We start from the raw sequence: 13,470 nt of genomic DNA, 5'->3' as shown, positions 1-13,470 counted from the left end.
GACCTGTTTTTCTGATCCGACTCCGTGCTCTGCTTTTGCCCTTCTCTCGTACCGAGGGGGTTTAAAGCTCCTCTTGCCAAACGCGCCAGCTTATTCGGTGGAGTGTGATGGGAACTGGAAGAGGATAAAGCCACCCACAACACCACAGAACAACCGCTGGCTCCTACGGTCCAGAGTTTGAACCCGGCGGAGGCGAGGAATCCGAGCTCAGCGGTTGAGGTCCGGGTGCCAAACACACTGTATTTAAGTGGTCTATGGCCTGAGCACAGGATCTACAGGATATAGCGGTACACTAATGTACAGGAAAATGAGCGGAAAAAAATCAGTTTGGAGCAGAAAGGACGAGACAGGAGCCAGAAATATGGTGTAGGGGAAAAAAACAAACAGAGATCAAAAGATTGTGATTTGAACGGATACCAGTATACCACTGCTCATGTCTTTTCCTGGATTTTGCCTCCGTTTAGTTGGGTTAACCTACTGTGTTACGGATAGAACATGGGAAAAACATGGATGCTTTTTATAAAACATTGATCAGCAAACATTAGTGATAAGAGTAATCTTTAGAGCTCATCATGTCAGGAATCATAACTCAGTACCAAACCCACAGACTACCTGTACACTGGAAATGTGTAGCGACTCCCATGAACATGAATGCAACTTGTACTGAATTCTGCACTTGTTCAGGTTCTATTTGGAAACGCTTCAGACGTTTGGACGTCGTCATCTGATCATATTCTACAAGATTTCTGGCAGAAGTGTTGGAAACAAAGCTGTCATGACACTACTTCCCTCATGGAAGATGGAAGCCGTCATGTTTACAAGTGTGACAATGAGCACGTATGAGGATCAGCTAAATGCTGGGTTTTCACGGTAGTTCACAATAACTCTTAAATGAACGATCTACAAACGAACAAAACGAACTGTGATTGGTTGTTTTACATGTCAATCACGCCCTCTTGGGTGGGTCTTGGCTAATGAAAGCTACTATGGAGTCCAGACCTGCTGCTGTTGTTCTGAAGCTCTGGCTTTGCAGGACAAGGTTCTAGAAAACATTACAAAAACCACTGTGTTGTGTAAACCTGCAAACAACAAAAGATCACTTGCAAAAGTGTGTACTGTGTAATCGCCAGTATTCACTAGCTAACAGCTAACTTCTAGTAGTCATTTTCAGTTGCTGTGGTAAACTATTGAACATAGCATAGTTGTTCTGGTTGTTAGTCTGTTGGATCTAATTAATGAGAGGACAAGTGACCCGGATAATAAGCGATTAGTTCAATTAGATTTCATTTATATCACACTTTTTACTCTATTCTCACTTGCTCTATAGAGAAATCCAGATTTTGAGCCTCGATAAGCAGTCAGAGGCTACATGCAAGAAACAAAAGGATGTTCATTATGAGCGGATTAGCTACAGTTGAACATTTCTGCTGTAGTTTTGTTCAGTATTCTATTTTTTCTAGAATACATAAAGAAAAAAAAAATGCATACAAAGCATATTTTTGGCTCGTATGCTACATAGCCAAATTGCTTGGCTGCTCTGATTTAGGGCACATTACAGTAATTGTTTTGGGGTAAGTGACCGAGTTGGTCTGTATGCTGACTAAAATGTGTGTGTGTGTGTGTATGTGTTTACAGGCTAAACCTCTCCAGACTGCTGGCACAAAGCAGCCCTGCCAGAAGAGAGCGAGACTAACCCAGGATGACAGGAGCTACAGGGGAGCAGCGTAGCGCCAGCCTCAGTCAACCCGATGCTGGCACAGACACAGAAAAGCAAAAGGAGCAAGAAATTGCTTTTTATTGACCAGCAGGAACAACGAAGCAGTCGGTCGCCTTGGACAAAGGCTTAATAACATCTACAGCAAGGTTGAAATATGATGGTAAAGATGATTTGAGAGCAGGATGATGGGGAGGAAGAGAGAGAGAGAGAGAGAGAGAGAGAGAGAGATATTGAGCTGATTGGATTTGCAGTAACCATCTTAAAGACCATATTGACAATACGTCGTTAAATGGATTGGTTTACACAGAGTAATAATTTGCTGAATTTATCAACGACTGAAGTGGGGAAAAAAAGGTTTCAAGTAAATTTCGGATTTTTTTTCCTCTTCTATTTTTGTCTGGCTGATTCAGAGGAACTGTATTTGGTACCAGTGATGTCAGAATGGTCCATCTGCTGACATCAGCACCCTTTTTAATCCAATCCCAGGAACTAAAGTGACGTCTTTCCTGCTCTTTCTGTGTATTTGTGTCTGATGCTGAGCAAAACTAGTGAGTGAAGTGTAGTATTTTAGTATCTAGGTGGTAATGGTAAGAAATTTGGGGACATGTTTGCCTTGCACCTCTGGGGTTGGGGGTTCCATTCCTGCCTTCTCTGTGTGTGGAGTTGCACAGAGAGAGAGAGAGAGAGAGAGAGAGAAAGCGAGAAAGAGAGAGAGAGAGAGAGAGAGAGAGAGAGAGAGAGAGAGAGAAAGAGAGAAAGAGAGAGAGAGAGAGACCATGCTTCCAAGTTCCCCAGTTTCCTATAACAATCCAAAGACGTGCTGAAGCCTGACTGGCTTCTCTAAATTGTGTGTGTGCCCTGCAATGTGTTGGCACCCCATCCAGGGTAACTGATATAATGATGATGATCTACCTTCTAATCTCTTTTATCACTCTATATTGAGTATTATCATTTACTAAAAATACTCTTAATAATACTAGAATTTACACACTGGTGCAATAAAATCCCCAAAACACATCATCCGAGTTCATCCGATCTTGCCAAGCTTCACTCAAACACACTGCATGTTAGTTTGCAGCTAAATGAGACGACAGTAAATGATTTTTTTTTTTTATTAAATCAGTCTGTGTGTTTATTTTAAAAAACAGGCTAAAGAAGAAGTGATCTGACTCACGTCTGATATTTTTGTAGCTTTTAGTCAGAATGAACTTGTACTTGGAGATAGATATTTCTTGACTCTAATGGTTTTGCTCATTTAGAAGAAAAAGCTTACTACCACTTCCACTCAGTGCTGGAACACCTCATTTCCCAGCAGATCTAATATACTGGGCCAGACTAGCTAAGGTCAGGAGGAATAAATGTTCCCTGCGCTATTGTGATGGAAAGGTTACGAGAACACGGGATCATTTGGGTTTCCACCAAGGCCACCCAGCATCCGCGCCTGATTCCCCACCACAGTTTAATGAGGGTGCTGGCGTAGACTGCTGGAGAGGATTGCGCGTCAGCAAAGCTAGCGTCAGCAGGTGAGCGCTGGAGCTCAGCCTGTGTCTACTGGCATTCCCTTGACTACATACGTGACTGACTGACCCAAATCCAAACAAACCCACCAGGCTGTAATGTTTGGCTGTGTACAATCAGGATACTCTTCCTCACAGCTCAGGATGGAACATTCCTTGCTTTGTTGCTCTGCACGATCTATTGCGGGTGACAGAAACGAGAGGCAAATGATCATAAATGATTTTATTTGTGTGTTTTAAGTGTGATGGAAATAAATAACAAATGAAAATCTGTAACTTACATAACAGTATGAGACAGATTACAGCTGCTCCAGAGCATTCTGCTGATCTAACATGGGGCTTTAAACCCTTAATTCTGATGTCAGTCCTCCAGTATGGCACACAGAACATGATTTTTTTGGTATTTCACACTATGTGATCATTCTAGCAAAGGGAAAATAAACACAACACACTTTTTCTACCTTCACGCTTCATGTCTTTGGTGGCTCTTGTGGTGGTGGTGGTGGTGGTGGTGGTATGGACCTTACAAGCAGAGCTAAGCACGTCACAGTATCATCTCTTCCGTCATTCATATCCATAACTACGGATTATACGATAAAATAATTCTACATTGTGAGTTGTGTATTAGCGTGAGGTCAATTACACATAGGTATAGTCTGTCATTGGGGCAACAATATCACGAGGGTTCAAACAGAAAAGATAGACGGAGGCTTTAGAGCTATACGACTCCTTTAAGCTTTAAGACAGCACACTGGAAGCAATTTGGATATGGAAAAATCTGGGACTAAAAAGGCCAAATAAGACTAATGACTGTGGATTAGACGGAGCGTATAGGCTTGAGAGTGAGCTGAAGAAGAGAAGGAGCTAAGAGCGGTAGAGGAGGATCCTCTCGGCACACGTCTGGCCCACCAGGCCTGCGTACTGCTCCACCTCTTTCTCGTCGGTGCAGCCTTTCCTTTTCCGCGAGTAGGCAGCGTAAGGCATGACTGTCCTCTTGTGCAGCACCAGAACACGACCCAGGTCTTTAAGTGCACATGCATCACCTACACACACACAAAGAAGAAAATGCAGTAAGGCAGAATTTTTTTAAGCATGTGTACAGACAGGACACATTGAAGGTAAAACTGATCATTACTTGCTCTCTGTGAGATTTTTGAAGCAAACCCTGGATATACTCCTTACTTTTCTGTGTCATTTCTTATACCTGATAACATTCTAATAAGAATTTCATATCACTACACATTAAACTATTGACTATTATTACACAGGTATGTAGATATATCCATATATACACTACATGGTCAAGGGTTTGTGGACACTTGAAATATCTCATTCAAGATTTATTCTCCCTTTACTGTTAATAATGGACTCCACTCTTCTGAGAAGGCTTTCCACTGAATGTTGGATTGTGAGGATGAGCAAGGCCCTTAACCCTCAATTGTATAAAAGAAAAAAATAAGGTAAAATGTAAGTTGCTGAATTTGTGATTCATCCATTCAGCTACAAGAGCATTAGTGAGATCAGGTACCGATGTTGGGTGAGGAGGTCTGGGGTGTGATTGGGGTTCCAGTTCATCCCAAATGTGAGAGAGAGAGAGAGAGAGAGAGAGAGAGAGAATGGGAGAGAAAATGAGAGAAGGAGAATAAGAAGAAAAGAAAGAATGACAGAGAGGGAGAAAACGAGAAAGATGGAGAACAATGGAGAAATGTGTCCTGACTGCTTAAACAATCAACAGCTCAGAATCTCTAATCTTGGTTTGAGCACTTGGTTTTACCTGTAAAACTGTGTTTGTTGTTAAAACAGATAACCCACCATGAAGAGCAGAGAGCTGACTAAGGGAAAAAGAAATAACTCTTTGAGCTCTAAAAATGGCATGATGAAAAAAACAAACAAACTAGCTGGGGCCGGGGGTGGCAGCAGCGACAGATGAGCCAAGTGGAGCGTTATGATTATTATTAATAGATAAACTGAACCACCACCAGCCCTGATTCCTCTCTGTGTTTGTGCTGCAGTCATCTGGAGGCCAGCTGAAAAAGAGCAGGGGGTGTGTTTGGGGTGGGTGTGGGGGGTGTTTGGAGGAAGGGGGTGTGGGTGCAAATTAGCCTCCATCACTTTGCACATATGGAGAGTATAGTCCAATCTGCAGCACATTCCTCAAATATTCCCATCAAAATCCTGTCAAAAGCCCACAGCCACTCACGGGAATTACCGGCTCAGGAAGAAAGAACGAGTGAGAGGAACGAAGGAAGGAAAGAGAGAGAGAGAGAGAGAGAGAGAGAGAGAGAGAGAGAGAGAGATGGAAGGAAGGAAGGAAAGCGAGAGAGAGAGAGAGAGAGAGAGAGAGAGAGAGAGAGAGAAAGATGGAAGGAAAGAAAGAGAGAGAGAGATGGAAGGAAAGAAAGAGAGAGAGAGAGAGAGAGAGAGAGAGAGAGAAAGAAAGAAAGAACTCTTTCTCTCTCTCTCAGATAGAGGGAGGAAAAGCGAGTGATGGAGGGATAGAGAGAGAGGGAGGGATAAGTGCTTTGTGGAGTCAGTCAGTGTGAGTTGGCAGTGTGTGTGTCAGTGTTTGAACAGAATGATGATATATGAGGAGCAGTGAAACTGTGAGAGAGAAAAGAGGAAGTGGAGATGTAGCTGCAGGAACTGAATCAGTCACTGGTGGATATTCTCAGATATTCTGTCATACTGAGCACTTATACCCTAACAGTCTCCGAACCTAACCTAAACACTGTGCGCTTTATTACACGCATGCAAAAAAAAGTAAGAAAGAAAGAAAGAGAACAAGAAATAGAAAGGTCCTGGAAAACCCCTGAGGCCCTCTCTCTCTCTCTCTCTCTCTCTCTCTCTCTCTCTCTCTCTCTGTTTGGCAGAAATGTGCGTTTATTCCTCTGGAAAGAATTTCTTTGGTTTTCATGTTTTGTTTAAAGAATCTAAAGGCATTCTGGCGACATTTAAACTTTTCCACATACACGCTTGATGATTATGTATATTAAATTAGTCTAGAAATTTAAAAAAAAAAAAAAAAAAATCTGACTGGACATCATTTGGGAATAAACAAGTTGCATAACGAACATGAAGGGCTCATCTCTGGCTCAGAAGAGATACTCTGGGCTTTAGAGTATTTCTAATGGAGAAATACTGGGCGAAGAAAGAAACATGGCTATGGCTATAAGCCTTGAATAGCATGAAAAGTCATTGATGGGAGGAAGGGAAAAAAAGGCTGAAAATGATGAGATGTCAAACTGTGAGAGTAAACAGGGCAGAGAGAGACGGCTTTTAGCTCCACAATTAAGCATGCCAATAACACTGAGCAGAGCTGTCAAGGGTGTCAGAGGCTCTCTCTTTTTGAACAATCCAAACATCCGCTGTGCATATAAACAGCCCTCTCCCCACTCCATCCATCCTTTTACTCGTTTACAGCTCCTACTGAGGGGCACCAGGCTTTCTCAGTCAGTGGCACCGGAGGTTCACTGCACGACTCGGGGTCAGCGGTCAAACGGGAATGATAAGGAAGACTTTCTCTGGAAAGAATAAGAAGAAGAAGAAAGGAAAAAAAAAGGAGGGCGGAGCCTGACTGTTGGCTTTTCTGAAACTCCATCACTCCATGGGTTTTACATCAGCGGTAAACAGGAGAGAGGAGAACAACACAAGGACACAGTGCTGGCTGTGTCTCAATTAAAACCTTGCATTCAGAAATCTTATCCAGATTTTTTTTATCTTAAAATTCTTAAAACTCCATACAAAGTGAAATGACAGCAGAGCAGTACTGATTTAAAAATACACCTCATATGTGAAGTTTTTGAGCAAGACAAATAAAGCAAAAAAATTCCCGTTGGATTTCCTGACTCGTTTGCATGTGGCAACACCCACAAATCTCCATAAAAGGTCAAGAGCATGAAATGAAAATGAAATGAACCAAGAAAGGTAGAAGTGGAAGTTATTTTGACTCACTTCTATGTCCAACAAAATATATTTTATTATATATATTATTATTATTAATAAATCTTTCAGTATATATTATTTGACATCACCACAACACCGATTCAGCTTCTCTTCGATTCATGTGTGCTGAACATGAGCAAAGCAATCATAGAAAATAATTATGTGTTTCTTCACATATTGCAATTTCGCCGATTAAAGTCATTTCCTGCGTAAAAGCACAAAAAATCTCCACAAACTGGAAAAAAATTTAAAATAAACCAGGCTCAATTTCTTTCTAATCATGTTTGTAATAATCGTTCATTAACTCTTACATGTAACATAATATAGCTATTATTGAAGCCATAAACACACAGGCGATGGGAGTTATTTTTCTCGTATACCTTGCTAATGTTCACCAGGCATGAAAGCGTTAACACAGGGGAGAGAAAAAAATGGACAGGAGTTTATTGAAACCACTGAGCTCTGTTGGTCAGGGTTTTTTTTTCACGGCGCCTCCTCTGTTGCTCAATAGGACAAGGTTGCCTGACTTGACAATCTCCACATACGTTTTCAATAAACAAAGCCAGACATACACACACCAACACACACACACACACACACCCCAACCTAGCTCTAGCCACAGACATACTATTCCCGACATAGTATGATAAACTAGCTTCACTCATACTTCATGGAGATTAAGGTAGAGAGAAGAAAAGAACAGTGGTATGAGGGGGCCTGTGGTCATAAGTATATACTATAATGCAATTCTTTATACATTTATATATAATATAGGAGTATATCATTTGGTTTGCTGAAGCTACATTCACAAATACAATTGTAGTCACCAGTCTCTGTACTACTGGTTGCTATAGTAATAATGTTCATCAGTGGTTGGCACATTTTAGCATTCCACTTAACTCTATATAAAATTCAGCATTTATCTGCAGCATATCATACGAGATGTAGGAGAAGCAGTGTGTGCTCTTTGCCATGGATCGGATCACGTGCACTCTACTGCTAGTCGTTGCACTGACCCTGCATAAAGTTCATTAGATACGCCCACATCTAATCGCCGACGTTCACCGCCGCTCATGTCTCCGGGAGTTGGGCAGCTCTCACTGAAACTGAATGATCTCTGGTCGCTTTCTGACTGCATTTTTGAACGCAGCATAACTGCAACAAGGTGCAGGCTGGGAAAAAAACACTGATGTTATGTGCGAGACCTGTACGACTCAACCGCAAGCAATCAGACATATCAGTGTTAACAAGAACACTGGTGCTCGCAATGTTGGCAAAACTGCCACTCTGCTGCATTTATTTGTGTTTTTTTTTTTTTTTTTTTTTTTTTTTACAGGAATGGAGATTCGATTAAATCATAAATGCGCAATGGCTCTGGCTTGGACTTTTGACTGCAGAAAGGTGGTTAGAGCAATTTCAATGCCTTCAATAATTACGTTCACCGGCCTCCAACTGGCAAAGTTCCTCCTCCTCCTCCTCAAACAACTCAAAGAGACTGGAAGGCAGGGAAATGCATTAGACTGTACAAGGGACTCATGCAGTCCTTGCCAGTGCGAGAGCAGTTCTGTATTAAAAGTAAAAGTCTGAAATAGCTGGCATCCTCCGGCTAAGAACAACAGGCCAGGCAGGACTGGAGGTAACGCAAGAAAGGTTCATAAACACTGCAAGCAATGACAGATTTTGTGTGTGTGTTACGCTCTGCTGAGTTGGGACCCAGGCACTGCAAAAACACAACTATAGAACTAGAAACTTCCTTTTCAACTGTGAGGATTGTTCTGTCAGGATTGTAGTGATTATATTGTATACAAACACACAAAATATTTAAAGTGTTCATTGACTTAGTTAAATGCCATTGCCATGAAGCAGAAAGGAATTACATGCCATTGTTTTTCCTGACTTAAACAATTAATCTGATCACCTACTCATGTACTAACACCATCATGTCCTCATCAACAATCCAGGAAGCAAGTGTCTTAAGCGCCGTACAGCGAGTTTAATCCATACGTAACCCCCGTTTTTCTGTGCAGTGTTTTCGTGTGAGAGCTAAATCACAGATCTATATCAGACAATTTAACAGAGACAGAAATTTGGTGGCAATCAAGAACTATGAACTATGAAACAAAAAGAAAAAAAAAAAAAACACATGCCAAGATAAGTAGTGGAATGATTTGTGGTGTCTCAGAATTCCCAGTGGCAGATCTGCTTCTGTCCTGATATGACCTGCCAGGAGGGCAATGGCTCCAACTATGACCTCACTGTGTTTGCCGAATAATAGTCGCGCTCCATGTTTCTTGTTACCATGCTTAAGAAAAGGAAAACAAAGAGCTTTGTGTTAAGACTGCTACTTTACATCTTACACAACCCTCTAAATGTTGGCTGGAGCCACTGATTTAAGAAGCAATACCTGTTGATGGCTATGTCCCAGGTCTTACTGACACAAAATGCCAATACGTCAAGGCAGCTAATAATCAGGATTTAGAAGTAGCAAGTGTATAAACGTGTTCTTAAAGTAAAGGTACATTAGGTAAGAATTGTGGAAAATCAATTTTTCAGTTTAACAAGTGGAGTTTAAGAAGTTTCGAACCCACCCACATTTTCACTCATGAACACAAAGCTCCGCCCTCCAAATGTCTGACCAGTAAGCCTGCTAACTAAACTGTCGTGACATCAATTAGGACAAAGCCATGTTACAGCTATAAAAACATAACATAACTTCTCATAATGATTTATAACCAAAGGGGCGGAGCTATAAAATGACTGACAAGCGGCAAATCCGAATATAAACAAATATAATGGCTTAAAAGTGTTTTGAAAAGTATTTTCTACATATTATTTGTACTAGTAAGAAATGAAAATTATTGACTATTGCATCTTTAAATATATCCACCATCGAGTTAAGCATGGTGCGCAAAGGGTGAGAGTTTTCCAGCCCAAATATTCTCCAAGTATTTTATGTATTTTTCCAAGCAGAGAACACAAAAGATTAGAAGTGTGAGAACGAGGAAACCAAAACGAGGCATCGGCTAAAGCAAACGGCAAAGAAAGAAAATGAATCAGCGTAGAAAAACACTCGACAAAAAAGAACGAGTAATTGCTCCACAGGCTGTCGGGGCTCTCCCTCTCTCTCTCTGGCGTCTGCTAGTCGGCAGTGATATTATTTCTATTCTTATTACCATCATCGTGGCCATTATCTGCTCAGTGTCCAGGAATGACCGCATGCATGACCTGGCTGAACTGCTCTGTGCTGGGTCCTGGGCTCTGTCAGAGACTGGCTCTAATCCATATTGTTTCAACATAAGCAAGCCTTATTAACTTCTTACTCGGCAAAAATGTTAAATACACATAAAGGCTTCCTAACCAAGCTCTAAAACATGGGAGTGATGGGAAATTAGAGCACACACTGGTTGAAATGTAGTACTTGTGCCTTGTCTACATTACAAGCTTTATTCCTTCAGATCAGATCTTCACACGCATTCGTGGCCCACATCCGTCTCCTAAAACGCGGCACGAACAACAAATAAAGACTTATTTGTGAGACAATCCATCACAGTAGAAGCAACAAATGAATACCTGGCCCAAGCCTGTGTCACTGTTTGCTCTGATGGTCAGCAAACAGCTTGTCACAGTTACTGAAGTCCAGATGGCGAGCTTTCTTTAGCTGTGGGTTTTTTTTATTGGCACTGTCAGGCTGAGTGATGTGTGGGTACAGGACAAAAGCCAGCAGTGGCAGGACAGCGGTGTGGATGGATTCACAGGGGTATTTACAGTATATGGGAGAGTGTTTCTTTCACATTGTTTTTGGCTGTGCGTGTCTTGGGCCGTTGCTTCGATTTGGTTTCTGTAGCAAATTTCTGTATCAAGTCAACATCCTCGTCCCCATCTGAACTGCTTCAGCTTTCACCCGTGTTTGATTTGCTGTGCTGTCAACGTGGATTAATGATGATAATCTGACTGTCCTCGTTCACGTCGCATTGCCACATATAATAACCTAGATGTGCATCCATAGCCACAAAAGTAGCTCAGTTTTGTAAAAACAGAGTTTTCTTGTGAAAAAATCTGATATACATTGTGACAGAAAATCACTAGAACCAGGTAAAGTGAACAAGCCACAGTGATGAGAACACAAACAACTCACTGCCCACTTTATTATGGAATGGATTTTGGTGCCAAGTGGACTGTTTTGGGTATTTCAGAAACCGCTGATCTCCTGGGTTTTTCACACACAAGTCTCAAGATTTTCAGTGATCATCGATTCTCTGGGTGGAAATTCCTTGTTGATGAGAGAGGTCAGAGGTAAATGGCCGGACTAGTCCGAGCTGCCAGGAGGGCTTGGGTAAACTTATACAGCCAACAAATTTTGAGCCGGATTAGCTGAAGACCAGCCAAACACTGGAATCTGAGACAACAGAGTGCACAGAGTCACCCAAACCTGGACACTTGGTCTTTTCTGGTCTTCACCTGTCCACTAGTTTGGATAAGTCTGAGATCATGATGTCTCAGATTCCTGTTCTTGGCTGGCAGGAGTTGAAGCTGATGTGATCTTCTGCTATTCTAGCTCTTCCACCTCAAGTTCTGATGTGTTATACTGTGATGCTGTTCTGCTCACCATGGTTGATTATTTGAGTCAGCTAGAACCAGTCTGGTCATTTTCCTCTGATCCCTCTCCTCAACCAGGGGTTTCAGCCTGCAGACCCAAGTACACAGGATGTTTTTAGAGACTGATGTGTGTGAAGATCCCAGGAAACTTTCAGAAAGGTTCAAACCAGCCCAACTGGCACCAACATCCATGGCACAGTGTTTCTGATGTTTGATGTGAACAAGCTCTTTACCTGTAGCTGCATGATTTTATGCACTGCGCCGCTACGACACGATTGGCTGATTAGATAACTGCATAAATGTGCAGATGTTTACCATAGTGCTTTCTTTTCTCTTTCAAGGATCATGGTAAACTCTTCCAACGTGAGGTCTCAGGGGGAAGGGAGGAGAGACTAATGAGCTAACAAGCTGTGGCAAAACACTACCCTGCCACACCATAATTCATAGTTTTCAGCAGAGATCACAAAACAAAAGCACTCTTAAGATCCTTTTGAATGGTCGCATGCATGTAGACACCTGCATCTGGGTTGACACAGTGCTTGTGCTTGCTAAAAACAACACATGCGCTGGTTAAAAGAGCCGTGATTTTCAGAGAACGTTACCTGCTTGGGTGTCTTCATGGAGGCGGGAGTAGACTGAGGTTTCAAGGCGGGGGACGCATTTCTCTATGGGCACCCATGTGTATGTCTCCGGGCACAGAAGGTCTGAAGGCAGGTACTGACCCTGAGGAGAAACAAGAAGGAACTAGTTATGCAAAAAAAAACAAAACAAAAAAAAAAAAAAAACACATTCTTGATCTGGTATGCCAGAACCCTCTCATATTTGATTCGCATTGAATCTCAGTACAGCCATAATTTCATGTGATAAATTAGCTGTGCCTTGTCATTTGTTTAGTGAAACCTCAAAAGTGCAAATGGATTTCTGGCCTTGAGAGCCCTCATTATCAGTGCCCTGAAATGCAATGACCGAAAGTCAAATTAACCCTCCTTCAATGTAAACAAGCAGACGCCTTCAAGACGTCTGCCTTTCTTCAAGCACATGCATATCAACCCCCTGCACTCACGGACACACACCCGCTCGATCCGGACACCACCGAGGACTTGGTCTGTTGAACTATGAGTGTTTGGTTGAACTGCTAATAAAATGGCTTGAGACTTGAGATTCCTTCAGAAAGAAATAGAGAGATAAGACGTAGATTTGGAGTCTGCGTCAGTTTTTATTCTACTTACCCCTTCAGCAAGCGGTATCAATGAATATCACTACGCAAAAGACAGTGAAATAAAAATGGTATAGCTCACTCGCGGTTGCGTTAACTGAAAATTTCCTGTCAAATTCATGGAAATTCCTGGAAAGACCATCTCTCATTTTGTCAGAAACAAAATAGGGCATCTATAGTTGAAAAGCTTTCTTGGAGAAAAGTTTTTTTTTTCCTGGTAAAACATCCCGCTGTGCAATTCAATTCTATACAGCTATACTATAATTCAATCAGTGGATGGAAAAAAATGATGCATACATGCACACACGGACATCTCTGTTTCTTTGTTTATCTCTGCAGCTCGCTTCAGGGGGCGGAGCTAAAGCTTTCATGGGAGTTTCTGATACATAGCACGTGATGATCAATCCCTATGTCCCCTATTATCTCAGTGGAAAACGTCAGAACGAAACAGAAATATCTACAAAACAATTTTTATTCGTGTT

At 41.8% G+C, this 13,470-nt stretch overlaps 1 protein-coding gene across 6 annotated transcripts in view; it reads right to left on the bottom strand.

The window, feature by feature from the left end:
- The window catches only part of LOC131350846 (arginyl-tRNA--protein transferase 1), an 80,094-nt gene that overhangs the window by 364 nt on the left and 66,260 nt on the right, over window positions 1-13,470 (bottom strand). For 4 of the 6 annotated variants that reach the window (XM_058385791.1, XM_058385789.1, XM_058385788.1 and 1 more), the window contains 2 exons: window positions 12,375-12,495; window positions 3,443-4,277 (listed from right to left, as the gene is read on the bottom strand). In XM_058385791.1, coding sequence (XP_058241774.1) covers window positions 4,099-4,277; window positions 12,375-12,495 — 300 coding nt within the window. In that variant the 3' untranslated portion in view covers window positions 3,443-4,098. Of the gene's footprint in view, window positions 3,413-3,442; window positions 4,278-12,374; window positions 12,496-13,470 lie in introns of those variants that run through there. The other 2 variants (XM_058385794.1, XM_058385790.1) reach the window with 1 other exon arrangement.

Source organism: Hemibagrus wyckioides, linkage group LG03 (genome assembly GCF_019097595.1).
Source record: "Hemibagrus wyckioides isolate EC202008001 linkage group LG03, SWU_Hwy_1.0, whole genome shotgun sequence".
NCBI classification, from domain to species: domain Eukaryota; kingdom Metazoa; phylum Chordata; class Actinopteri; order Siluriformes; family Bagridae; genus Hemibagrus; species Hemibagrus wyckioides.
This window is presented reverse-complemented; position numbering and strand designations above follow the sequence as displayed.